The 27,515-nt window shown below is 41.2% G+C and overlaps 4 protein-coding genes across 14 annotated transcripts in view; 2 read left to right on the plus strand and 2 right to left on the minus strand.

Moving 5' to 3' along the window:
• The window catches only part of LOC121285165 (peptidoglycan recognition protein 1-like), a 24,349-nt gene extending 16,001 nt beyond the window's left edge, over positions 1–8,348 (minus strand). Inside the window, exons 1-2 of the mRNA XM_041201417.1 lie at positions 8,214–8,348; positions 1,266–1,317 (exon numbers count right to left, since the gene is read on the minus strand). Coding sequence (XP_041057351.1) covers positions 1,266–1,317; positions 8,214–8,249 — 88 coding nt within the window. The 5' untranslated portion in view covers positions 8,250–8,348. The remainder of the gene's footprint in view (positions 1–1,265; positions 1,318–8,213) is intronic.
• slc10a4 (solute carrier family 10 member 4) lies at positions 5,479–16,946 on the plus strand. Its single transcript, XM_041201428.1, has 3 exons — positions 5,479–5,735; positions 6,445–6,655; positions 15,948–16,946. The coding sequence occupies exons 1-3, from the start codon at positions 5,494–5,496 to the stop codon at positions 16,461–16,463; spliced, it is 969 nt and encodes a 322-aa protein (XP_041057362.1). The 5' UTR covers positions 5,479–5,493; the 3' UTR covers positions 16,464–16,946.
• Positions 16,947–17,095: 149 nt separating this feature from the next.
• Positions 17,096–19,615, plus strand: zar1 (zygote arrest 1). The gene is made up of 4 exons (XM_041201406.1): positions 17,096–17,842; positions 18,947–19,039; positions 19,115–19,189; positions 19,282–19,615. The coding sequence occupies exons 1-4, from the start codon at positions 17,096–17,098 to the stop codon at positions 19,423–19,425; spliced, it is 1,059 nt and encodes a 352-aa protein (XP_041057340.1). The 3' UTR covers positions 19,426–19,615.
• A 2,252-nt stretch (positions 19,616–21,867) lies between these two features.
• Positions 21,868–27,515, minus strand: part of fryl (furry homolog, like) — a 634,639-nt gene continuing 628,991 nt past the window's right edge. For all 11 annotated transcript variants that reach the window (XM_041198439.1, XM_041198448.1, XM_041198467.1 and 8 more), the window contains one exon: positions 21,868–23,712. In XM_041198439.1, the coding sequence (XP_041054373.1) occupies positions 23,463–23,712 (250 nt within the window). In that variant the 3' untranslated portion in view covers positions 21,868–23,462. The remainder of the gene's footprint in view (positions 23,713–27,515) is intronic.

Genomic DNA, 27,515 nt, shown 5'->3' on the forward strand with positions numbered 1-27,515 from the left:
GGAAGTTGGGTATTCAGCAGTTTAGTGGGAATAGGTTTGAGGGAGCAGGAGGTGGATCCCATGGACACAATGAGCTCAGAAAGAGAATGGGGGGAGATAGGAACAAACCTAGAGAAAGATACGAGTTGAGTGCTACGGCAGAGGAGCATTTAAAGGGAAGTTTGGCTTGGTGGGCCAGTGAAAGGGATGGATTCAGCAGTGGCAGTTGATCAGAATGTCTCAATCTTAGTGACAAAGTAGTCCATTAGCTCCTCACGCAAGTTGGTGGAGGTAAAGGTAGAGTGGGCAAGTAAGAGGGATTTAAAAAGGCAATTTGTAATGGAAAAGACAAGCCAGGTTCAATGGCAAGTACATACATATGGGGTCACTTAGCAAGTTAAGTAAGAGAGCACTTAGTGAAGCACAAATGTACAGCTGAAGAGTGAATAAACATGGACATGGAGGAACAAACAATTTCCCCTTTTAGCTGCTAGGCCTAGGAATTTGAACTTCACAGAGCCTGTCTGCAGATGAAGTTTGATAGCTCACTTTTGACTAATGGCATTTTCAAACATTTCAGCCATGTCTCTTGACTGATGCTGGTTCCACCATAGTTGAGAACGCCAATGTTCATAAAGCTTTATCTTCCTGTTGGTGCCTTAGTTGTTCATCACATTCTAATTATATTATTTTCCCAGGAAATCTGCTGTCTGATTTTTTTGTTTTATTTTTGAGGGAGAAGGTATTTAGGGAGAAATATAGTTTATTAGAGGTCATCCAAAGAGGTTAAAGCATTTTTACTATAAAATATAAGAAACAGGATTATCAGTTAGACATAATTAATAATCAGTGTTATTCTTTCATTACTGCCTTTGTAATGTCGGGATCTTGTTCTGTGATCTACAAGAGGAGATTTATCAACTGGATTTTATTCAGTAAAGGAAAATGTCGTTGTCCACCCTTTGATGGGGACAAATTTACAGACAAATGAGGAACTTCTAATTTGGCTGCATTTTATTGCATAAAACAAACACAAGGTAATATTGGGTCAGATTAATAACGTACTCATCTTTCATGGATTGTACCAGCATCTTTCTCACAGTTAGATTGAAATTGATAATAAGTCCTTGCCCTTAACAGTCTTTGACTCGATGAGAAAGCAAATTTAAAGTGTTTTTTTCCCAAATTTTAGGAGTTCCCTTTAACCAGTCGTAGTAAGTGGGTATCCCAGTGTCATGCTAGCACAACTAATGTCCCAATATGGGTGATAAATTGTATCTGTTTACCTTGGACTGCAAGGAGGATTCCAGTAATCAAAAGGAGGATCTTCATTCTAAACTAAAAAAAAACAAGAAATTCAATATATAGCCTTTTAAAATAAACATTTTTGGCTCTTAAAATATAATGGGATAGACCATGTTCCAGGTTCAGTTTCTTACTGAGTTTAAGTTCAACTGTAAAAGCACCCTCATAATTCATAAAAATTAATTGCAGGTATTTCAGACTCGTGCAGTAATTCACTGCTGTATTATTACTGAAGCCATATCTTACATGTATTAACACAGATAACACATGCATAGGAAATTATGACTACAATCATGACTTCATGTTGTTAGGTGAGCAGCAATTGCATTTTTTATTTGTTTGTGTGATGTGGATGGGTGTCATTGGCTAGGTTAAGATTTATGGCCCATCCTTAATAAACCAGCTTCTCATAAGCAAATAGGGATTGGCATTAAATACACCCTTAGCAGCAAAGTGGACATATAAAATAGGTGGCGAGCACACTGCCTTCCTGTCCACCCCGAGTTGTCCAGCATATTATGGTGTGTGGGTAACTCTTTCGAGTACAAACCCGTTTCCATCTGTTTCAGATGAAGTTACATTGTTTCATTGTTTGCCATTGTGAGATTTGAACTCTTGATCTTGGGGTTACAAACCCAGTACCATAACCACTTGGCTATTTAGGCCAAGCATTGGTGTGTGGGTAAGGTGTCGGCCAGCCCACCCTTAGACTATTGAGCCCTTAACTGGCCAATTAATGGCCAATTAAGGGCCTCATTCTGCCTACACCACAATAATACGTGCGGCTAGGGAAGGCAAAACAAAGGAGGGCAGCCCTCTACGTTTGCAACAGGCTAAAAGGCAGGAAGTGAGGAGGGTACCTCCTTTGGGGTTCCCCTGTGCCCATCGGGTGAAGACTCCAAGATCATACCCCTGCTTTGTGCATCCCCCTGTCCTCCAAAACCAGACCCCTCTCCCCCAACCCCTCACAGGGTCACTGACCCCTCCCTGACCAAAAGCCTGTACTTACCTGTAAGTCCAGCCTCCATGGATCTCCTTCTCAGGACTCCCTTGTAGCCCAGTAGCGGCCACTACTGGGTTCTGGCGCTGCTGGGACTACTCAGTAGCTGACAAATCAGATTAGCCAGCAACTCTCAAGGGTAGGACTTTCCTTCCCTGACAGGCTGAAGTTCCACCTTGTTAAGGCCTCCACAGCCCCCCACCCCACTCCCCTCCCCCCACCCCACCCCCCAAAGGTATTATCACTGCTGGGCAGCCCCTTTTAAAATTGGCAAGCTGCCAACTAAATTTTCTGCTGTTGGAAGTGGGGAGGGGCAAGGAATACCTGGTAAAATTTGCCCCAATTTTTCTATGTTTAACATAGTGAGTATTCTGAAGTCAGTTCTGGGGCTGCAGCTCATCATTGAGATAATAAGCTTCATTCAATAACATATCAAATCTAAGCCGTATTATTTTCTTCAAACGGACTCACCATTCACCATCCAACCTCCTTTCTAATATATTTACAAAATACCAATATTCAATTAGCAGGTGCAGCAACAGAATATTGATTTTCAAGAGAAAACATCACACTAATATAATACTTCCAACATAACAGAATCTCTCAATACCTGTAGGCTGTGTTTACTTTCAGATTGGCACATAAACTGGATCACAATATCAACAGAGTTTAGGTCAAAACATGGAGGTTTAATGCAACCACAAAATCAAGCACGACAATAAGAAATATAAATTGGCCACGGTCACATGGAAACAGGCCCCCAGCCACCAGAGGGCGATAACATATAATGATGCAAAATACTCCCAGTGGGAGGGTAACGGTGGACATGGAGCACGAAATGAGATTGAGGAGTTGGAGTGCATGGTCTTAAAGCAGAGAGGGAGGGAGTAGAATAATGGAAATTCTGAGAACATGTTCATGTTAAAAGAATAGCCTGAAAAAAATCAAGCACAAGGAATGGGAAACACAAGATTATGTGGAATTTGAAGAGCAAGGGTTGCCAATAGTGGCATGGAAAGCTTTAAACTATTTCAAAGAAGAACAGGGAAGTTATACTGGTGGCCTAGCCAAAATCCCTCAATCAACGTAACAAAAAAGGTCATTATTACATTGCAGTGTGTGTAAAATTAGCTGCTGCATTTCCTACATTATAAGAATGATCAGACTTCAAAAAAGTACTTAATTGGCTAAATTGGATGGTTGTGAGAGGCATTATATGAATGCAAATGTCTTGTGCCAAATAAGATTTGTCAGTCTCAATGTAGTTTCTAGTCATCGTCATCAGTCCCTCAAAATGAGGGTGATGCCTGCCAGGCTTCATGATTTGTGTGTCCTCAAGTGACTCAGCAGGCTAATCCTAGAGCCACAGTTCTTTGGGCATAGAGGACAAGAGTTGCCCAGGAACGGGGTGAGGGGGGTAGTTCTCAAAATAGGATTCTACTCTCTCTTGCTCCCTCTGAAGTGCAGTGATAGTTGTTGTGAGGGGAGGCTTGGCTGCAGGATCAGGTGAAGCAAACTGCTTCTCATCAGATTCCACAAAACACAGAGTTAATAAAATAGAGTGAGCAAAAACTCCTTTTTGTGAAGCAAAGCCGCATAAAAAAAAATCCGATTAGCTCTAAACCTGTTTCTAAATGTTTATTTTGCCTGTTCATTTTAACATGCTGACATGGGAATTACTCTCTCAGTCGGTAGACACCCAGGTCCTCCCTTGGGGGTCCTGAGATTATGTAGAGAAGCAACGGAGAAGCTGACCCTGCGCTACCCACAGAACCGGCGAGGAAACTGCACAGGCAGCTGGTCCTAGCCCAGTGCTTTCTCCACTGGCACCGAGGGCCCAGGGAGCAGTCGGCCAAGTGAGCATTTTTAAAATATTCGTTCATGGGATGTGGACATCAATGGCTAGGCCAGCATTTATTGCCCATCCCTAATTGCCCTTGTTCAGAGGGCATTTTTTAAAAGAGTCAACCACATTGCTGTGGGTCAGGAGTCACATGTAGGACCAGACAGGAAGACCCTAAAGGACATTAGCGAACCACATCGGGTTTTTAACAACAAAAAGCAATAGTCACCATCAGACTGTTAATTCCAGATACTTTTATTGAACTCAAATTCCACCATCTGCCAGGCTCCCAGAGAATTATTCTGGATCGATAGCCCAGTGACAATACCACTATGCCACCGCCTCCCCATAGGGGGAAGACCATACGGTGGGAAGTACATTTAAATCGGGAGAAAAATAATCATTTCCGGGAAAAGAAATCCGCTTTCCGCGATTGAAGTTTGTTTTTTTTACAAACTGGGTGCCGAGCTGTGTCCTTACAGCATCTTATGGTTAACGAACGCCTCCCAGACACCGGGAGGACCTGGGTGTCTACCGACTGAGAGAGTGCCCACTTCCATCACCTCAACCAGACTCTCGCCCTGCACACCGAGACAGCAACATCAGCACTTGGTGCACATGTAAATACATTTCACGTAGAATGTAGGCAAGATATACAATGTAACTTATATTCGATGGCTTCTAAAGGAATTGGTATGAAATAGAATTTACAGAGACAATTAGCAACTTTTCGGAGTGTTTCTCAATTCTGTAATTTCTCACCGAGTCGCAATTGCCGCGCTGAATTCCAGAAATGGAAACTGCGAAGTAATGAATAAAAATGAGAGAACACGAAACGGTGAGGCGATCAGTGAACAGAGGACCCTGCGCTCAGAAGATCGGCGTCCCCTCTTTAAGGAGATGCTAATCAGGTTTCAGGTGCTCATATCTAACATGACCGAGAGCTGTCCGCTCTCCAATAAAATCCCACTGGAAGAAACCATCGATGGCTGGGTTCACGGGAGGGTAGATTGCAGCCAGCTCATATAAATATACCTTGAGTGTAGTTAGGAGCGAGTGTCGTTTCTGAAGCAGAGCGAGAGCCCACTGGCAGCTCATCGAGATGGAAACCTACACTCCAGTGGACAATGTTACTTGGGTCCCATCAGCTTTCTCGGATATTTTGAATTTCACAGATTACTACATTAGCACAGGCTTCACCAGTCTGACAATCGCAGAAGTCTCCAGCCTCTGGACACAAGAAGCTTCGAACCTGAGCGATGTTGCCGCCAGTGAGCTTTCTCTTGTTAACCGGGCCGAGCCCCTCTGGGACTCTGCCCTGAGCCAAGGTATCAATTTGCTGGTGGGGGGGATTCTGTGCTTCAGCATGCTGGGCTTGGGCTGCACAGTGGAGGCGAACCACCTCGGATATCACCTCAGGAGACCCGTGGGGGTTCTGCTGGCTGCCATCTCGCAGTTTGTCATCATGCCTTTGGTTGCCTTCCTCTTAGCCTTGGTCTTCTCTCTCAGTGAGGTGGCTGCGATCGCCGTGCTCCTGTGTGGTTGCTGCCCGGGTGGGAACCTCTCCAACATCATGTGTCTGCTGGTCAACGGGGACATGAACCTGAGGTAACTAACTCCTGCTGCACAGTTCAGAGTCCAGATGCAACAAGTCAGCCAATTATTCCATATATTACATGCCCCCTCCCATTTAATTAGATCGCTTGGATTAAACTGGGACAAAGTAACGGAACTGAAAAGCTAATAACACCCCACGTTTGTATCTAGGATAAAAAACCGAAATAGTTTGCAGGATAGGTGCATGGGGCGGGGCAGGAGGGGGAGAGCAGCCCGCAGGGGGTGGCCCGAAGCCGAGCACTGAGCGGCCAGGTTCCCATCCCATCGGTAACTGAGGCCAAACTGGTACAAACTACCTGCGGCATTGCCCAATGACTGGAACATGGCCTCAAGGACAAGAATTGGGGTTTTGTACATGGAATATCAATGAGGTGGGGGTGCAGGAGGCTGTGGGGTGGGGCAGGGTTGAGGGAGGGTGCGATGTGGGGGTGAGGGTGGGTATGGGATGGGGGTGAGGGAGGGTGCGGGGTGGGGGTGAGGATGAAGAGCTGCTAGGGTTGGGTGGAGAACAAGAGCAGAGCTGCTGTGTCTGAGAGACCAGGCTGAATGCGGAGAATCAATGATTAGGTCCAAACTCCTTCTGGATGGAGAATGGTCCTGTAGAAGTGGTGAATAAGCCGCAGTGCAGTGACTGGCCTGATACTGAGCCTTCAGGCTTTAGAGTTTGGTCTAATCTGTGTTGTCCTTTACTTTTTTTTAGTATAATCATGACTATCTCCTCCACGCTACTGGCCCTGCTACTGATGCCCTTGTGTCTGTGGATTTACAGCCGAGCCTGGATTAATACCCCTGTCGTTCAGCTCATGCCCTTCGGGGCCATAACCCTTACCCTCTGCTGCACGTTAATCCCGATTGGGCTGGGGGTCTTTATCAGATACAGATCCAACAGAGCAGCAGATTTTCTCTTAAAGGTACAGTGACCAAAATGGGTGGACTGCAGTGTCTGTCCCTTGTGTAACGCTGTTAAGATTGTTTGAAACCATCCTTATTTTTGATTGTTCAACAAATGCAAGCTAAGGTCAAAAATCGGAAGCTTTCCTCTTCTTCTGAATAAAGCAAATATTGTAGTAAATTGTATGAAATTCAAATTTGAATCAGGCTCAGTAAAGATGATTTGAACATTGACAAAAGCAAAAATGTATTTTTTAAAAATACAGTCAGTGATGCCTGCACTTAAAGGCTTGACTCACAGCAGATCTGATATCAGATTTAAGATATCATCTCACCCCCAGCAGACTCAATTAGCCATTCATCCAGCCCGCACAATTACATGGTAACTTATATTTATAAATGTGTCTTAACTAAATATTTAAATTTTACTGGGACTTGCTCGTGTTTTTATACATTTTCCTTTCCAATATATTGCCAATCTAAATTGAGAAATGGAGACTCCAGTCTTTTCCAGTGTGATTTGCAAACCAAAAATAACAGGACAACTACACCAGACTACAGTGTTTGCACACTTACATGTCTGGCAAAGGACTTGGGCTCGTAAACCCAACTGAGAACAAAAAGCATAAATCAACAGATAATTGAGATCTGAAATAAAAATTAGATTTTGTGAAAACTCTAAGCGGGTCAGGCCAGCTAATGTTTTGGATATGAACCCGTCTTCAAAGACAGTTCTGGAGTTTTGGCCAATTGCACTCACATTCTGCCTTGCCAGGAGGGATCTGCATTTATATGCTTGAATGAAGGTGTGATGTTTAATGCCTCAACAGCTAATCCTTCATTTTGCAAAGAGTGGATCATACCATTTGTTTTGTCAGAATATTAAAACACTCCATGCTAGGTTTATAAGATGCCTAGATGACTCAAAGGATCTTTTCAAACATGTTTTCACATTTGACTAAGGTTCTACTCATCATGTGTGAAACCCAAATAGTGTAAAACACACTTTATGGAGGGTTCATCCCTACTTTGCTTTGATGTATTCAGAAGTCATTGCAGAATATAATTCCCAAATTATACACCAACATTTGTATCAATGTGCACCAAAACCACTTTGCACCAACACAAGAATGATGGTCTAACAACAATCTTAACATTATTTCAATGACTATAACTATAGTTCTGTATTAACCTCCTTCAAATGAGTCCTGTGTCAGATCTCAATCACAATTATCTGGTGTGGAAGTCTAACATATTAAATGCAAACAAAGATTTAAATGTAATGTTATTATTTCTCTCACTATTGTGAAATACCAAGACCTATACCAAAGTTTATACCAAAGGATAGAGTACCAGTGCAGTTTGTGTCACTCTTGCCTCTGACTCAGAATGTTTGTCTACATAATTGATCCTGATCTTCCAGTGCAGTTGGTGGTTGTCCTTTGAATAAGATTTAAAGAGATACATTATCTATCCCTGTGATTCATGTAGGCTTGAAAGATCTTACAACACTATGTTATCTGAATAATTTAAATTAAAAAGTATTGTAAAAAAAAACAAAGATGCATCACAACTCACGTTCCTTTGAGCAGTGTTCTCCTGGCCAGAGGTCATAGGGAATAAAAAGCAAAATAGATATTCAGGTCAGTGCACTGCTTCTGTGATCTAAAACTCAAAGTTCCCTTACAGTAAAATTTCTGCTTGATTGAAACTTTTTTTTTAGACTTCTTTATTTTACTTCTGTATGTGGTAAACAGAACTTCAGTTTTTTCTTCAGTTCAATACTACAAACACTTCAGTTGCAAGTTTCGCTTCTGGAAATTATTATGAAGTGTTTGTCTGACTGTACCATTTGGTAATTTTACAGCTTTGTTATTACCACTTCCATTATTATGTTGAAAGATTTATAATTTGCTTCAATTCACTAATCAAAATCTGGTAACTATTGCCATCAGTTTCTTGTGAGTACAAGTATCATACCTTACCATTGCCTTGAAAAGCAGAAATTAAATGTGGCCCAAGTAAACACTTTTATAGTAACCCACAGGGCTGAGATCCTCAAATTTCTTTCACAGCATAGCAACAGAAATGGGGAACTGCATAGATTCAAATGGTATGTTAGTCTTATACTCCAATCCCTTTGTAGTAAAGAATTAAGAAGAGTACAATTATATAGGGGTTTAGTGAGATCATGCCTGGAGTACTGTGTACAGTTTTGGCCTCCACACATTAGGAAGGGTGTACTTAACCTGGACTTGGTGCAATGAAGGTTCATTAGATGGATTCTAGGAATATCCTTTGCAATGAGATTGAGTAGACTTGGCCTACGTTATCTACAATTAAGAAGAATATGAGGAGATCTTGTTGAAACATACAGTGTAAAATTCTTAAGGGGTGACAGGGAAGATTTTTGGAGAAACCAGAACAGGATCACAGTTTCAGAATAAGGGGTCAGCCGTACAGGGCAAAGATGAGGCAAAATTTCTTCACTCAGACAGCAGTTAATCTTTGGAATCTCTGCCCCGAGAGTTCTGGATGCTCCATCATTGAGTGTATCAGAGACAGGGTTGATAAATTTTTGAATATTAAGGAATTAAGAGATAATGGGGATTGTACATGAAGGTTGATGTGGGGTAGAAGTTCAGTCATGCTCTTATTGAATGGCAGAGAAGCTCAAAGGGCAGAATGGCCTACTCCTGCTCCTATTTCTTTTCTCATGTAAATTGATAGTTATAAATAGAGATCGGTTTCCTTTTTCATTACTTTATATGGATGTGGATATGTATAACCAGTTGTATTGATTGAGGTTTCATAGTTGGATGTGTTGCATTTTCAATACATTTTAAACAAATTATAACCTCAGTTGTTCCAGTGTAAGGGCTATGATATGAGATGTGTGCAGGTTTTAATTTTATAAGAAAGCGTCTCATTTTAGCATGATCATTAAGCTAGGGACTTAAAGTTAAGATAATTCCAGGAAAAGATCAGAATTCCTCTGGATCATTGCAATTTTGGAGTGGGATGGGAAACAGGTATATGATACCTGGTGCAATTTTTAAGTAGTTTCCTCCATTTCTCCGCTCCACACAACTGCCTCCTTTCCCTTTAATGGTCTATTTACGCTTGGCTCCACCAGGAAACTGCTGGATATCCCAACTTTCTCTTTCCTCATGAGTGAACTGACTGGTAGCACCTGAAGTGAAAATTACCTCCATTTCATCTTTGATCTATCCTTACCTGAGCAGTTGTTAAACAATTTCTCCTATTTGTTTAACTATTTCACTCATCCCCTTGAACTTGGGTATTTGAAATTACAGTCATGATTGTTGGTCTTTTGTATTAATGCATCCCAAATCCCACTGAACTTTATCATTCTCTGATTGGTTTTGTCCACTGGTGACTTTTCTTGTCTGCAAAATGTATTACCTGGGTCACTAACTATTACCAAGTCAAGATGTGCATTGTATCTTGTGGCTTCACTTGAATTATATTGACTAGTTCAGATTTTGAAATGTGTTTTATTTGATTGATTGAATTCTCCCATTAAAATTAGCTTTCTTTTCACATATCCTTATTACCTTATAGAACAAAATGTTTTCCACCTAATTCTGACCTGATGATTTTCACTCACCTCTGATGTTAGCTTTGTCCCATCAGAGGAATTTGAAGTATGACTTTTCAATTAAATTGATTAATATATTTTACCTCTGAGATAAATGTTTAAAATGTATACCTTTGTTCAGATTTCTAGCTTTTGCAATTTTTTTAATAATGCAAATTTATAATTTTCTTAATTATCAGTTAAAACACGATCTGAATATGCCTTTATGCTTTAGTTCTTGTTTTACATTCAGTGAGTTTTCCTGTATAACTACATTTATCACCCCAAAAAGTTCTTGGAACTGACATTTCTACAGTAAGTCCTGGGTTCACAGATGACAAAGAACAGCACCATTAGTATTACCATTTTGCAACCATAAGATCATAATACATAAGAGCAGAGATAGGTCATTTGACCCGTCGAGTCTGTTCCGCCATTCAATGAGATCATAGCTGATCTGATAATCCTCAACTCCACTTTCCTGCCTTTTCCCCATAACCCTTGATTCCCTTACTGATTAAAAATCTGTCTATCTCAGCCTTGAATATACTTAACAACCCAGCCTCTACAGCCCTTTGAGGTAAAGAATTCCACAGTTTGATTACCCTCTGATAGAAGAAATTCCTCCTCATCTTTGTTTTAAATGGTGACCCCTTTCTCTGAGATTATGTTGTCTGGTCCTAGACTCTCCCACAAGGGGAAACAACCTCTCAGTATCTATCCTGTCAAGCATCCTAAGAATCTTATATGTTTTAATAAGGTCGCCTCTCATTCTTCTAAACTCCAATGAATACAGGCCCAACCTACCCAAACTCTCCTCATAAGAAAATCCCTCCATACCCAAAATCAACCTAGTTAACTTCTCTGGACTGCCTCCAATGCCAAAACTGTTCACAGTATCATAGGTGTGGTCTAACTAGTGCCTTGTATAGTTTTAGCAAGACTTCCTTATTTTTATACTCCATTCCCTTTGAAATAAAGGCCAACATTCTATTTGCCTTCCCTATTCCCTGCTGAACTTGTATGCTAGCTTTTCGTGATTCATGCACAAGGATTCCTAAATTCCTCTGTGCTGTAGCCTTCTGCAGTCTTCCTCAATTCAAATAATATTCAGCTCTTCCATTCTTCCTGCCCATATGCATAATCTCACATTTTCCCACATTATATTCCATCTGCCACCTTTTTGTCCACTCACTTAACCTGTCTATATCCCTCTTGTGTCATCCTCACCTCATGCCTTCCCAATTATTTTTGTACCATCCACAAATCTGACGATAGTACATTCACTTCCCACATTAAGTCATTAAGTCAAGGATGTGCTGCTGAGACTTTATAAGGCTCTGGTCAGACCACATTTAGAATATTGTGAGCAATTTTGGGCCCTGTATCTCAGGAAGGATGTGCTGGCCTTGGAGAGGGTCCAGAGGAGGTTCACGAGAATGATCCCAGGAATGAAAGGCTTAACATATGAGGAACGTTTGAGAACTCTGGGTCTATACTCGATGGAGCTTAGAAGGATGAGGGGGGATGTGATTGAAACTTACAGAATACTGAAAGGCCTGGATAGAGTGGACGTGGGGAAGATGTTTCCATTAGTAGGAGAGACTAGGACCCGAGGGCACAGCCTCAGAGTAAAGGGAAGACCTTTTAGAACAGAGATGAGGAGAAACTTCTTTAGCCAGAGAGTGGTGAATCTATGGAATTCATTGCCACAGAAGGCTGTGGAGGCCAGGTCATTGAGTGTACTTAAGACTGAGATAGATAGGTTCTTGATTGGTAAGGGAATCAAAGGTTATGGGGAGAAGGCGGAAGAATGGGGTTGAGAAACTCATCAGCCATGATTGAATGGTGGAGCAGACTTGATGGGCCGAATGGCCTAATTTCTGCTCCTATTATGGTCTTATTAATATATATTGTAAATAATTGTGGCCCCAGCACTGATCCCTGTGGCACTCCACTAGTTACACCATATTGAATGTCCTGTTAATGTCCGCTCCCTCATACAACTTATGTTGGAGCCTTTGTGTCAAAATTGCATCCAGTCCAAATATATACAATTGCAATTTTTAGGGACATAGGACCAGGAGGAGGCCATTCAGCCCTTGAACCTGTTCCGCCATCCAGTGCGATCAAAATTGATTTATGAATTAATTCTGCATTTACCCAAATTTCTTAATTCCTTTGGTTAACAAAAATCTATCAATCTCAGATTTAAAATGAACAATTGACCTGACATCAATTGTCATTTGCAAAAGAGAGTTCCAAACTCCGACTACCCTTTTGTGTGGAAGTGTTTCCTGAAAAGACTGGCTCTTGTTGTTAGACTATGTCCCTGGGTCCTATTTGTTCTCCTTAATATCTTAAAAACTTCAATCATATCATCCCTTAACGTTATAAATTCCAAAGATTATTTTTTAAAGATTTATTCTCTCACAGGACGTGGGCATTGCTGGATAGGCCAGCGTTTGTTGTCCATCCCTAATTACACTTGAGAAGGTGGTGGTGAGCTGCTGCAGCCCACGTAGTTTAGATACACCTACAGTGCTGTTAGGAAGGGATTTTGACCAAGCGACAGTGAAGGAATGGTGATATAGTCCAGGACGGTGTGTGATCTGGAGGGGAACTTGCAGATCCCATGCATCTGCTGCCTTTGTCTTTTTAGGTGGTAGAGGTTGCAGGTTTGGAAGGTGCTGTTGATGGAGGCTTGACAAGTTGCTGCAATGCATCTTGAAGATGGTACACACTGCTGCCACTGTGCACTGGTGTTGGAACATGTGAGTGTTTAAGGTGGTAGATGGGGGGCCAATCAAGTGGGCTGTTTTGTCCTGGATGGTGTCGAGCTTCTTGAGTATTGTTGGAGCTGCACTCATCAAGGCAAGTGGAGAGTATTCAATTATGCTCCTGACTTATGCCTTGTAGATGGTGGACAGGCCTTGGTGAGTCAGGAAGTGAGTTACTAGCCACAGAATTCCTAGCCTCTGACCTGCTCTTATAGCCACAGTATTTATAAGGCTGGTCCAGTTAAGTTTCTGGTCAATGGTTACTCCAGGATGTTGATAGTGGGGGATTCAGTGATGGTAATGCCATTGAATGTCAAGGGGCAATGGTTAGATTTGCTCTTGTTGGAGATGGTCATTGCATGGCACTTGTGTGGCCCGAATGTTACTTGCAACTTATCAGCCCAACCCCGGGTTGTGCCCAGATTTTGCTGCAACTGCTTCAGTATCTGAGGAATCCTGAATGGTATTGAACATTGTGCAATCATCAGCAAACATCCCCACTTCTGACCGTATGATGGAGGGAAAGGCATTGATGATGCACCTGAAGATGGTTTGACCTAGGACATTACCCTAAGGAACTCCTGCACTAATGTCCTGGAGTTGAGATTATTGGCCTGCAACAACCACAGCCTTCTTCCTTTGTGCTAGGTATGACTCCATCCAGTGGATAGGTTTTCCCCTGATTCCTATTGAATTCAGTTTTGCTAGGGCTTCTTGCTGCCACGCTCAGTCAAATGGTGTCTTGATGTCACACTTTGCTGATGATCAAGAGTAAACTATTTGGGTGATAATTGGCTGGATTGGATTTGTTTACGGACATGATATGCTTGGACAGTTTTCCATCTTGTTGGCTACATACCAATGTTGTAGTTGGAACAGTTTGGTTAGGGGCATGGCTAGTTCTGAAACATAAGTGTTCAGTACTACTGCTGGGATGTTGTCAAATCCCATAGCTTTTGCCCTATCCAGTACCTTCAGTTATTGCTTATATCATGTAGAATGAATCGAATTGGCTGAGACTGGCATCTGTTATGCTGGAGACCTTGGGAGGTGACTGAGACGGATCATCCACTCAGCACCTCTGGCAGAAAATGGTTGCAAATGCTTCATCCATGTCTTGTTCACTGATGTGCTGGGCTCCCCTATCATTGTTTATGGGGATATTTGTGGAGACTCCTCCTCTGGTTAGTTGTTTGATTGTCCACCATGATTCACGACTGGATGTGGCAGGGCTGCAGTGCTTAGATCTGATCCATTGGTTGTGGGATCACTTAACTCTGTCTATCTCATGTTGCTTCTGCTGGTTGGCATACAAGTAGTCTTGTGTTGTAGCTTCACCAGGTTGACACCTCATTTTCATGTATGTCTGGTGCTGCTCTTGAATTGCAGTCCTAAACTCCTCATTGAATTAGGGTTGATCCCCTGGCTTGATGGTAATGGTAGAGTGAGAGATATGTTGGGCCATAAGGTTACAGATTGTGGTTGAATACAATTCTGCTGCTACTGATGGCCCACAGTGCTTCATGGATGGCCACTTTTGAGTTGCTGGATCTGTTCTGGATCTATCCCATTTAGGACAGCAACAGTGCCACAAAACACAATGGATAGCATCGTCAGTTTGTCAATGCGTTCTTGTTTCCACAAGGACTGTGCAGTGGTCAATCCTATTAATACTCTTATGGACAGATGCATCTGCAACAGGTAGATTGGTGAGGATGAGGCCAAGTAAGTTTTTCCCTTGTGTTGGTTCCCTCACCATTTGCCACAGGTCCAGTCTGGCTTCAGAGCTTGGTTAGTAGTGGTGGTCACTGTTGATGAAGTCCCCTAGCCAGAGTACATTCTTTGCCCTTGTGACCCTCAGTAGTTCTTCCAAGTGGTAGTCAACATGGAGCAGCACTAACTCATCAGCTGAGGGAGGGTGGTAGATGGTAATGAGCAAGAAGTTTTCTTGTCTGATGCCATGAGACTTCATGGGGTCTGGAGTCAATGTTGAGGACACCTCCTGCCCAACTGTATACCACTGTCCTGTCCCAACAGCAGGACAGACCTAGGGATGGTGATGGAAGTGTCCAGGATATTGTCTGTATGGTATGATTCCATGAGCATGGCTATGACAATTGCTTGACTAGTCTGTGGGGTGGCTCTCCCAATTTTGGCACAAGTCCCCAGATGATAGCAAGGAGGGTTTTGCAGGGTTGGCTGGGCAAGGTGTGCTGTTGTGATTTCTGATGCCTAGGTTGATGCCGGGTGGTCTGTTTTATTCTTAATTGGTTTTGCTGCAGTGGTATGGTAAAACTGACCATTTCAGAGGAGTTAAGTGTCAACCACATTATATAGCTCTGGAATCCCATGTAGACCAACTCAGGTAAGGACAACAGTTTTCCTTCCTTAATTGGGCATTAATGAACCAGATGGGTTTTTGTGACAATCTGATAGTTTCATAGTCACCATTACTGAGATTACTTTTAATTTGATTTATGGATTGATTGAATTTAAATTCCTCCAGCTACCATTTTGGATTTGAACCTATGTTCCAGACCATTAGCCTGGGTCCCTGGATTTCTAGACCAGTAACATTACCACCATCCACCTTCCCATATCCTTCCTAAAGTGTGGTGCCCAGAATTACTCATAGTACTCCAGGTGTGGTCTGACCAGATATAGCTGAAGTATGACTTCTGTCACTTATTCTCATCATCTAGGTACAAAGCTCAGCATCCCATTCAGCTTTTTGATTATTTTCTTGTGTCTTTAAGTCACTTTGGACCTCAACTGTTTCTAGCTTTTTGCCAGCACTCCACGTTGTACCTTTTTTGGTCCAAAGTGGCTGACCTCATATTTAGAAAATAGAGTGAAATACTTAAGTTAGTTAAAGGAGTAGCGTTTGCATATGCTGAAATTATTCTTTTAAAAACAATATTCCTTTTCTAGGTTTCCCTGTGGTCCTTGACGGTCACTCTAATAATCCTCTTCATCCTCACTGGCACCTTGTTGGGACCTGAGCTATTAGCCACCATCCCAGCTTCTGTGTACATTGTGGCTCTGTTGATGCCGCTCGCAGGATATGTTGCTGGTTATGGTCTGGGTACTCTCTTCAAATTGCCTTCTAACTGCAAAAGGACAGTTTCTTTGGAGACTGGATGTCAAAACGTCCAACTCTGCACAGCCATCCTGAAATTAGCCTTCCCTCCCCAGATAATTGGCGGTATCTACATGTTCCCGCTACTCTACGCCTTATTCCAAGCTACAGAAGCTGCCCTTTTTGTTTTAGCATATAAAATCCATAGAAGAGACGTGTTACACAAGAAGCCGGCAGACCAGGATGATGACACGGACGTTTCATACAAGAAGCTTAAGGAGGAAGAGATTACTGACCCAGCCTATGGAGCTATGAACACGAGTGACCAGCACGCTATTATAATGGAACCTACTACTAACAATATGTAAACGTGAAAGCTGATTGCAACAAAATGTGAATCGTAATAAGCTAACAGAAGATTCACGATTAACAGCAGCTGTCCACTAAACCCTTTAATGGGGTAATTGATCGTTAGTCTTGGCATTTTCACGTGCTCTGTGCGATCCAGCTTTCGGGGAATTAGTATAATTGATTCAAAATTAATGAAATTTAACGTGTAGTTTGAGTAAAAATGTCAACTATTTTGTAATCTGTTAGGTGCAATGTAAATTATTGATAAGCTTTAACATGTCAACAAATGATCCTCCAGAACACAGCTGTGTATCAATATACTTTATCTGGTAATCCAAAACTTGTTGGTGTTCCATGAATAACTTTAAGGAAGCATATTCTATGTTCATTTGCAATTTTTCTAAACTAGCAGAGACCCATAAAATATTTGAATTTTCTCTAGAATTAGCATAGTCACAAGATGCTGTATTTTCCAGAGCCGCTTTTATTCTAATTGCCATGTTTTGTTCGCTCATTACTAATAAAAGTTGCCCAAAAGCCATGAGTGGAGCTTGTTAAATGAATTGATTTAACCAGTGGGACTTTGCAATTGACTGGTTGGGTGGACTATTTAAATAAAGCAGTGGGTATAGTGTCTTAGCCTGAGACTATGGCTACTTTAGGTGAAGATGCGTTTGATTATATTTATTCACCATATAATCCCTATTCTTACCAATACATAAGCAGCCGGCCAAAAGGTTCCACTTGGAGACAAAGGAATTACTTGAGCAACTATGGTGACCCTGGCGAATATTTTGACAACTATCAACGAGCTCAGCTCAAAGCGATATTATCCCAAGTGAACCCAAACCTAACACCAAGAGTGAGAAAAGCAAACACGAAAGATGTTGGAGTTCAGGTTAATCCCAGGACCGATGCGTCTGTGCAATGTTCATTAGGTCCCAGGACACTGATGATGATGACTATGAGGCGGAGGGGAGTAGTCAAGCGCCGGCCTTCACAGAACCAAATACAGGGGAGTCCGGTTAGCATGCCCAAAAATGTTCGGTTCCGGAGGACCATGGCTATCTATTCTCCTGTTATATCACCCAATCTAAATACCTTCCTGTATAAAGAAGAGCCGCGGGATGCCGGCAAACCAGATTCCAAAGAAGCACAAGAGGAACCTCAGCAGGAAGATAAGGTATCTGAAGTGGTGAAAGAGGAGAAAGCTACAAAGGAGGAAACGGCATCTGAGCAAGTTAAGGAATTTGAAGAGAGAGGAACTGCAACCGTGGATGGTCCAAGTGGCACAATTACCGAACAGCCTGAAGATACAACGAAAGATGAGGAAAAGCTAGACACCGGAACCGCGGTCACCAAAACAACCCAAAGCGAGAAACGCTTAAGATTTCAGGTGAGAAGTTATTTTTGCCTCAACTCGAATCCCTTTCGTGTTCAGTTTTAAATTAGTGATAAAACACCCTGTTGGAAATACTCAGGTCTGGCAGCATCTGGAAAGAAAGGGTTAATGTTGCGATTCGAACAAGACTCTTAATCAGTAGTGAATTAGTGTTATCGATTTCATTGTCGTCTAAACTACTAGAACATTGAGGTAAGATTGCAGTTTGCGACAATTATACCCGAGTGAATGTTGAAGCATAATGGAATTCCTACACTGTCACTAATGGTCTTTACAGTTCCTACAACAGTTTGTATTTAAAATAGGACTTGAGCATGTTAAAGACACTAAGGTGCTTGGAGCCTTACCCCAGGCCACATATGGAGATATTAGGACATTAATAATTTTTCTGCCTTGGTGTAAAAGCATGTGAAATTATCCTTTTTAATTATTGTAAATCTCTGACACGCATGATACTGTAGTCTCTAAAGCAACTCCAAATAGTTTCTCATGGGGAGCGCACCGTTTTCTGTACGAATTCACCCACTTGACTATCCAGAAAAGTGCGTATTTTGCAGTTTGGCCAGTAGCGTAAGGTTTTTATTCCAATTAACACCGCCCAACCATTTAGATCCTCTGTTAAAAGCTCCAGTATTAAGATTGGCTGCCCGGCTCCAATAACCTTCAAATCCACCGCTAATTGTTACTTTGAGCAACCTTAATCCGCTCAACTTTCTTCCCCTCCCTCTTTGCCAATGATCACACTTGCCATTACAAAATCTGGAACATTTCTGCGTAACTTTGGCGGGAGATGGGGAGCAGTTTGAACCTTTTGGCTTGGCACAAGTAGCACCAGAACACTTGTGGCATAAAACTTGGTACATGGTGCTGACTCGTGATATTCGCCATCATTTGAAGTCAACATTAGTTGCAGTGAAAATGATCAATTCCATGCAAATCTGGGTGAATTGCAGCTCCACCCTGACTCAAAGTTTTTTGGAATTGCAAATAGGTTTGGACGCTGTTAGTAATGAGTATTTTTGATCAGGTACACTGCCTTGCAATTTTCTACCAGTTATTTGGATTGCTGATAACGAGTCCTAAACACTTTCATTTTAGTTTCTAGAGCAGAAATATGGATACTTCCATTGCAAAGACTGTAACGCTCGCTGGGAGAGTGCTTACGTTTGGTGTGTACAAGGCACTAACAAGGTAAGTGTAAAAGTTTTTTTTTTGTATGTAATCTCCTTGAACATTGTTTACATCCTGAATCTCCTTGACCGACAGGTCTACTTTAAGCAGTTTTGCAGGACCTGTGAGAAGGCCTACAACCCTTACCGGGTCGAGGACATCACCTGTCAAGTAAGTAGCGCAGGAAGCACACAGCCTGTGTAGACGTTTACTGAGGAGTATCCAGCATCCGTACAGTGAGACTTTTTTTTCCTGCCCATCAGACCTGCAAACAGACAAGATGTACATGTCCTATCAAAATGCGCCACGTTGACCCAAAGAGGCCACATCGCCAGGATCTCTGTGGGAGATGCAAAGGCAAACGGCTCTCCTGTGACAGCACTTTCAGCTTCAAATACATCATTTGATTGCTGCTAGGACTTAAGTTAATGGAATGCAGGAATCTACATTATTTTTGTGTCTTTGGTTTCTTTAAACTATCGAACTGAAGGAAATAAAGTGTAAAAAGCACATTTCTCTTGCCGTCTCTTGAAATGTTTGAAAATCCTAACAAATTCTTGCAACAGCCCTGGTTTAAATACAAAATGGATATGTTCTAGTTTCCACCATTTAAGTTTTTAATGTAATCTATGACATAAGTTCTATCTCACCTCCTATAGTAGATGAATGAGATGGGAACCAGAATTGCTAGCAAGACTAATGAGTTTGGGCACCTGGATTTATTTTTTCCTCAAGGACTAAGTCCCAACATGAAGCAGTTAAAAACTTAGAGTGGGATTCCTCCTATTTGATAGGTACTTGTTTAAAGGGAATATGATCAATTTGTCCATCGTTCCAGCTTTAAAAAGGAGAAACTAGTGGCCAACTGTTGGCATAAATTGCAGAGGGCAAAGCGAGTCCTCCTGAGCTTCCCAGTAGCAAATTCTCTAAAATGTAATAGACCACCAGCTGGAAATCACTACATTAGATAGCAGTAAAATCTGGAATTGGTATATTAATTAAAAACCTTGCTTCTGGTTTAACACTTGCTCAACTTTCTCACTCCAGTTAAGAACATGGATTAATAATTCCTTCTATATTTGACAGCACTGACAGTTGTATAATTGTAGCTGCTATATTGTGATCTAGCTTCAATGGAATGCATGTGACCCAAGTTCCTTTTCTGATGCAATTTCCTCAACTTGGTGTTGTAAGCTAATGGTTAGTTGAATCCATCTCCTAATACTCAACAATTGGCTTTTAACAAGTGAATTTATAAAAACTAACTTGATCTAGTTTGCAGTAGATCCATTCACTTAAGTAAAATAGTTATGCCATGCTGGCAAAAGATTACAGCTAGGGTCAATGTTTAAAAACCTAGTTTTGTAAGTTTTAATTAAGGGACATTCAAGTTTGGGAAGATGGCAAAGAGGCTTAGGTCATGGGAAATGTATATTCACCTTTAGCTATGAACTAATTTAATGCTTTCCTAGTTGGGCCTGGCTTGCCATAAGGCAATGAATGTTATGCAAGCTATATGTGCTGGTGAATACCAAGCATTTTCTTATCCAGCAAGATTGTGTTGGAAGAGTTGCTAGATAATTGTGTGAACAAAATTCTAGGAATACATGATAAAACTCCCTCTTCACAGAACTTCCATTTTAAACTAAAACAGAATTACCTGGAAAAACTCAGGTCTGGCAGCATCGGCGGAGAAGGAAAGAGTTGACGTTTCGAGTCCTCATGACCCTTCAACAGAACTAGGAAAGTTGAAGGGTCATGAGAACGCGAAACATCAACTCTTTTCCGCCAATGCTGCCAGACCTGAGATTTTCCAGGTAATTGTTATTGTTTTGGATTTCCAGCATCCGCAGTTTTTTTATTTCCATTTTAAACTGTTTACTAAATCATTTTGTTGAACAGGAGTCCCTCCACCCCACACTCTCTCAATTCTGCCAGGCTATAATTTCACTACTCTAATCACTATGGCCTGAGTGGATTATGTTGCCAAAAACTTTTCAATCATTTAATTCAGTACTAAATTTATCAAGTTTTAAAATATGAAACACACATTTGTGGAGGGTAAAGACAGCTTGGTGTAGTGAAAGGGCATATCTTCATTGACTTACCAAATAGTGGAGATTTCTTCAATCAGCTCAAATGGCCTAAATGTGTTGACCAAGGAGAGAATTGGTGACACACCATGCCATGGTACAGACTTGAAGTTATCTGGCAAATAACCAGGTTAACTGAAGCTAGTGAAGATCTTGGGAGTTTTGAGTTGTGCATCTTTTAGAACATACATTCTTTAGCTATGGAAAGAATGTTAATTTTTCTCTTTCAAGCTGTACAAGGGAACTTCTAATCATTTGTACAAATGATTAATGAAATGAAACTAAAATGAGTTTCTTCTCTACCTTAAGTTGATCAGTCAAACAAAGTGTGCACTAAGAGAAAGATTCCCATGAGCCAATCTTGCACTAGACTATTGCAGGACTCTGGCACAATACACAAGGGCAAGTTAAACTAAACATCATATGGGAATGTTTGTTAGGGAGGGACAAAAACTCATGTACCTGCCCCCTTATTCTAATTGAGTAATGTTGGAATGCAAAAAAATTAGATGTGCATGTTAGAGTTAACAAAATGAAGAGCTAAGATATTACAACTGTCTAACTGGATGTCCTCTTTAGATGAACAATTATTTGCAAGAGATTTGAGTAAAGGGACCTGTAGTACAGTTGCTCACTAAGTTTGAGCACAAAGTTGATGGATGTCCCTATCTTGAGTTGAAACATCATTCTTTGATGTGGACTTTACCATTTACCTCAGTATGTCCATTAAATATTGAAACAGCCATAGCACCAAACTGCCAACAAAATAATTTATCATTGAAGAATGATTACAGTGATTTGTTAATTTGCTATGACTGGTTACAGAGCCTTAAATTATGTTAACTACTGTTTGCAGTCTGATAGCATGCACAGTGCCTTAAACTCATACAATTCATTACAATTATTCCTGGTCTATAGTTCACTTTCTCAAAAGGCAAATGCTAATAATTGAACAGTACATTCTACACTCCATGGTATAGAGCCCATTAAAAATCACAGTGGATAGGATAGATGCATATTATAAGCAGGGTCATTCCCAGCAAACAGAGGCAGGTACACCATCAATGGGTGATTTTTACATTCAGTTTCCTTTCCCCACAGAAAGCCACTGCTGTGAATGGAATCTCAGGTATGAAAGCTGGAGGATTTCAGTCCTTTGAGTATGTTGAATGTTGTCTTTTGACTCTTCCAATAATGCAGAAAAAGATGGTCCCAAAGTTCAAGTCCACTGGAGACAGATGAGTAGACAGAACAGTATCTGCTTTCAGAATTATCTGTAAATTCAGACTGCAGTGACAGCAGATAAAGACTCATTACCAGTACTTAAGTTTTTTGTTTTGCATTAGTTTTATACACCTATTCTCATAACAGTGCAATGTACAAGAAAAACAATACTGATTTTACACTATACAGGTCTAAAATATTTACAGAGTAAAATAAGTTAGGTGAGTTCTCCTTATAAATTGCTAGGCTGAAGCACTTATTTCTGTTGCCATTCAGTTTTAAGTACCTACAGGCAAATTTTTGGTTAGATACCACCAGTATTTGTAACAGCCACTGATCAAAGAGCATCTAATGCCCACTGAACAGTAAACAAAAGTAACATGAATGTTTACAGTGCTGAGTAAAACTCAGTTTAAATTTACCTGTCACGCATCCCTAACTTTGTATAAGATTTTCTACATGTTAGTTCTAATACAAAATAAATTTTTTCAAAAATGATTTCAGGCATGCTTTGCGACCTTATGAACTATTAACATTTTATATTATAAAGCCTGCAGTCAATTTGTCATAAATCAAGTTTTAACCTTTTACATATAATAACCACGTGGTAAGTGGCATTAAATGGTTTAGGAGTTTGATCTGTTTATTTGTCCACAGACAGAAAATTAAATTGAAATATTCTTGTTTGCCTTGAAGCCTTGCAGGTTATTCAGCCAAAAGCCATTTCCCAGATGATTTTAGCATCATTCCACCTGCTGCACTACTATACATTATTACAAGGGAGCTGGTCTGTCTTCAGAAAATGAAGAATAATTGCCCCCTTCCTTCCATGCCTTTTTCTTTCAGTATGACTGACTGACAGTACGAGTGCAATGAACCAATAAATGGTTGCACAGTCAATCCTCTGTCTTGTGCACATGGAGTGATTTGCTGTTAATTAGTTCCATACAGCTATTACCCACTTTTTTTCTCCTGTTTAACATCTGGTTTCATGTGCATGACTGTTTCTATAAATAGAGACAATCTGGACAGTTCAAAAAATTGAAGCTGATGTGAGGGATGTGGTTAATATGCATGATGCACCTTCTTAACACTGAATGGGATGAATCTTGAGTCACTGGTGTATCTTAAAATCCAGTACTTGGAACATCTGTTGCCTTGGCCAGAAGCTGGTATGACTGCACTGTTCGGAGAGACTCACGAATCTGCAGGTTCAGCTCCATCAGTTTGGAGCAGACTTTGGATAAGTCCTGATTAGACCCCACCACAGCAAAGCTGCCGGTTTGGCCCAAGGTCTGATGGCGGAAATAAATGTGCAGGAGAGTTTGTACTGGATCGTCATCACAATTTCCAAAAATATCATTGGGCCATACAGATCTGTGGATGAAATATGGAGAAAACTTTTATAACTATTTACAAAGGTAGCATCCAAGTTTACACAATCTAATATAAAACTTTTTAAAGCAATTCTAATATTTTTTATTAATGGCTGGCTGTAAGATCAATTAATAAGTAACAGACCTAATTCCTGAACTTGGTAAAAATGAAAAGGATACCAAACTGGACACTTAAGACACTTTGAACACGGGTTTTTCATTGTGTCAAATTATAATTGAAGATGACAGTAACAACTTGGATTTATATAGTGCAACACAGTAAAATGTTCCAAGGTGCTTCACAAGGGCATTATCAAATGAGTTTTGACCCTGAGCCATATAAGATAATTATAGGGAAGATGGCTAAATGCTTGGTCAAAAAGGTAGGCTTAAGAGTTGTTTTAAAAGGACAGCTGAGGGAATGGCAAAGCAATTAAAACTGGGAATTGTAGGTGTGCTGATATTCTCGAGGATTGTAGGTTGAAGGGGATTAATGAGATAGGAAAGGGCAGGATTACAGAGGGAATTGAAACCTTTTAAAGTGGAGGCATTTGCTTAACTGAGAGCCAATATACATTGAGCACAGGGTAATGGGTGAGAGTAAGAACACGGGCAACAGAGCTGTGGCTAGCCTCAAGTTCATGGAGGATTGAATGTGCAAGGTCAGCTAAGAGAACATTGAATAGTCAATTCTAGAGGTAAAGGCAAGGATAACGGTTTTAGCATTAAGCTGAGGTGGGGTGGAGTTGAGTGATGTTACAAGGTGGATATCAGTGGCCTTAATAAAGGCATATGTAGTCAGAAGCTCATCTCTGGGTCAACCACCACCAAGGTTATGAACAGTCTGATTCATCCTCATAGTTGATGAGAATAGGGATGGAATCAGTAACTACGGAATGGAGTTTGTATTGGGAACCGAGGACAACTTTGGTATTCCCAATATTTAGTTTGTGAAAATTTCTGCTCATTCATTACTGAATATCCCTGAGCTTGTTGACCTACATTAGCTCCTGACTAAACAATGCCTCCATTATATAATTCTCATCCTGGTTTTCAGATCGCCCCAGGTCTCTGTAATCCCCTTCAGTCTTAAGTGACTTGCAAATAGTTGTTGAGATCCATTTAAATTGGTAAATGTAGGTTTCAATAGGAGGTAAGAACAATTGAGCAACCCAGTTAAATACTACAAAGACTACAGTTATACCACAGCCCCTGGCTGCAGATGTTGTATACAAGTTTCTAAGTATTAAAGGCTTGTTTTCTTTGGACAGGAGACTGGGGGGATTTATGATACAGTTGTTCAAAATAACAGTAGATAGGTAAGTTTGGAAGTAAGCAAATTAATTTTGGACAATGAACACAAGTACAATATTCAAAAGCCTTGATCAAGGTTAGAAAGTAGTCACCCAGTCTGCATTTAGTCTCCCCATTGTAATGGAGACCACAGTGGGAGCAACAAATACAGTGGACCAAGTGAAGTGCTGCTTCACCTGAAAGGAGTGTTTAGGGCCTTGGATGGTGAGGAGGGGGGAGGTAAAGGGGCAGATGTTGCAACTTCTGCAATTGAATGGGAAGGTGCCGTGAGAAAGGGATGAGGAGTTGAGGGTAATGGAGGAGACCAGAATGTCAGGGAGGGAACGGTCCCTATGGAATGACGACGGGGTGGGGGGGGGAGATGAGGGTAAGATGTGTTTGGTGGTGGCATCATGCTGGAGTTGGCAGAAATGGTGGAGGATGATCCTTTGAATGCAGAGGCTGGTGGGGTGAAAAATGAGAACAAGAGGGACCCCATCATGGTTCTGGGAGGAAGGGTAATGGTGAAGGGCAGAGGTACGGGATTGGTTGGACATAGTTGAGGGCCCTGTCAACTACAGCGGTGGGAGGAACCTCGGTTAAGGAAAAAGAAAGACATGTCAGAAATGTAATTTTGGCAGGTGGCATCATTGGAACAGATGCGACAGGGGGGAAGAAAGAGAATATGGGATGGAATCCTTACAGGAAGCAGGGTGTGGGAAGCTGTAGTCGAGTTAGATTGTCCACCAATATTCATTACATAGCTATCACCAGAAATGGAGACAGAGGGGTCAAGGAAGGGAAGTGTAGTAGATGGGCAGAAATTGGAAGCAAAATCGATAAATTTTTTCAGGTCCAGACGAGTGCGTGAAGTGGCACCGAATCAGTCATTGATGTATTATAGCACAGGCGATGGTAAATGCTGAGCTGCTCAAATCCCAAAGGGAAACTTGAAACAACTGCCATACTTTGTTTTTGCAATTTATGTAAATTTTGTGATGTGTGCCTTGAATTCAGTAGTAATAAGACCAAGTCTTATAGGTTTTTACAAAACTAGATTAAACATTCATTAAAAGAAGAAACAATTTTAAATACATACATCTACAAATTACTATGATAACTTCTAAATCCCCTAACTAATCTAACTCCGAGTTACACTTTTGTTAAGGCAACAATAAGACATAGATTTTAAAAGGCTCAGGCAAAGAAACATGATACCCTGAACAATCCAATCCAAAGTGAGTTTCCTTAACTTCAGTTCATTATAGATAGCAGTTTCAGGTTTAGATGCTGAAGGTGTTTCATACTTGTTAGATCTTAGAATGTCTGCCTTTACACACAGCCTTCTCTCTTTCATACATATTTTCCCCTTTGAGTGCACATTCCCATTGTTTCAGTGTCCTTGGGCTTTACCTCCCTGATCATAAAATTTATCATATTACCAATTTTACAAGTAATCTTTGGGAAAAATAAACACACTATTTCTGAACTTCACCTGACTAGGTGACACATTTCACCCCTTCTTTGAAAACAATCTAGTCTCGTTTATTTAAAAATGTAAATGCTCTTTTATGCCTTACGTTCTAAACTTCCTCCTTGTTTATCTACTTAACATTTCAAAGCTAGCTCATCTTCTAATACATCGAAGCCTTCAGACCAGCTGCATTTAATCCAATTAAGTCTCTCTCTCACACACACACTCATATACCACTATTTTACAATAAATTCCAATAACATTATATCTTCCTGACATGTACTGAAAGTAGAATGTGGGCCCCAGGGGGCCTGAGTAGGACTGGAACAAGGAATGTTCCACATACCCCACAAAAAGACAGGCATAACTGCAGCCCATGCGGGTACCCATAGCCACATCTTTTATTTGTAAGAAGTGAGACAAGTTAAAGGAGATAACAAGTTCAGCCAGGCAGAGGAAAGTGGTGGTGGATGGGGATTGTTTGGGCCTCTGTTCAAGGAAGAAGTGGAGAGCCCTCAGACCGTCCTGGTGGGGGATGGCGGTGTAGAGGGATTGGGCGTCCATGATGAAGAGAAGGTGGTTAGGGCCAAGAAACTGGAAATTGTTTATATGATGTAGGATATCAGAGGAATCACGAACGTAGCTGGGAAGAGAGAATGGATTCAAGAAGAAATGAGTTCTGTGGGCAGGAACAGGCTAACATGATCGGTCCACTGGGACAGCCCTGTTTGTGGATTTTGAGAAGGAAGTAGAAGCGGGCTGTCCAAGGTTGGGAGACTAAGAGATTGGAAGCTGTGGAGAGGAGAACTCTAGAGAAGATGAGGTCAGTGACAGTCCTGGAAACAATGGCTTGATGTTCGGTGGTGGTGTCATGGTCCAGGGCAAGGTAGGAGGACGTGTCTGAGAGCTGGCATTCAGCCTCTGCAAGGTAGAGGTCAGTACACCAGGCAACAACAGTACCACCCTTGTCGGCAGGTTTTATAACAGAATCAGGGTTTGACCTGAGGGAGCAGAGTGCAGCAAATTCAGAAGGAGAT

Source organism: Carcharodon carcharias, chromosome 1 (genome assembly GCF_017639515.1).
Source record: "Carcharodon carcharias isolate sCarCar2 chromosome 1, sCarCar2.pri, whole genome shotgun sequence".
NCBI classification, from domain to species: domain Eukaryota; kingdom Metazoa; phylum Chordata; class Chondrichthyes; order Lamniformes; family Lamnidae; genus Carcharodon; species Carcharodon carcharias.

Coding starts and splice junctions, on each gene's coding strand:
- slc10a4 (XM_041201428.1), top strand. CDS start 5,494: ATGCTGGGCTTGGGCTGCACAGTGGAGGCGAACCACCTCGGATATCAC. Junction 5,736..6,444: donor AACGGGGACATGAACCTGAG/GTAACTAACTCC, acceptor ACTTTTTTTTAG/TATAATCATGACTATCTCCT. Junction 6,656..15,947: donor CAGCAGATTTTCTCTTAAAG/GTACAGTGACCA, acceptor TTCCTTTTCTAG/GTTTCCCTGTGGTCCTTGAC.
- zar1 (XM_041201406.1), top strand. CDS start 17,096: ATGGCTACTTTAGGTGAAGATGCGTTTGATTATATTTATTCACCATAT. Junction 17,843..18,946: donor AGAAACGCTTAAGATTTCAG/GTGAGAAGTTAT, acceptor CTTTCATTTTAG/TTTCTAGAGCAGAAATATGG. Junction 19,190..19,281: donor TCGAGGACATCACCTGTCAA/GTAAGTAGCGCA, acceptor CCTGCCCATCAG/ACCTGCAAACAGACAAGATG.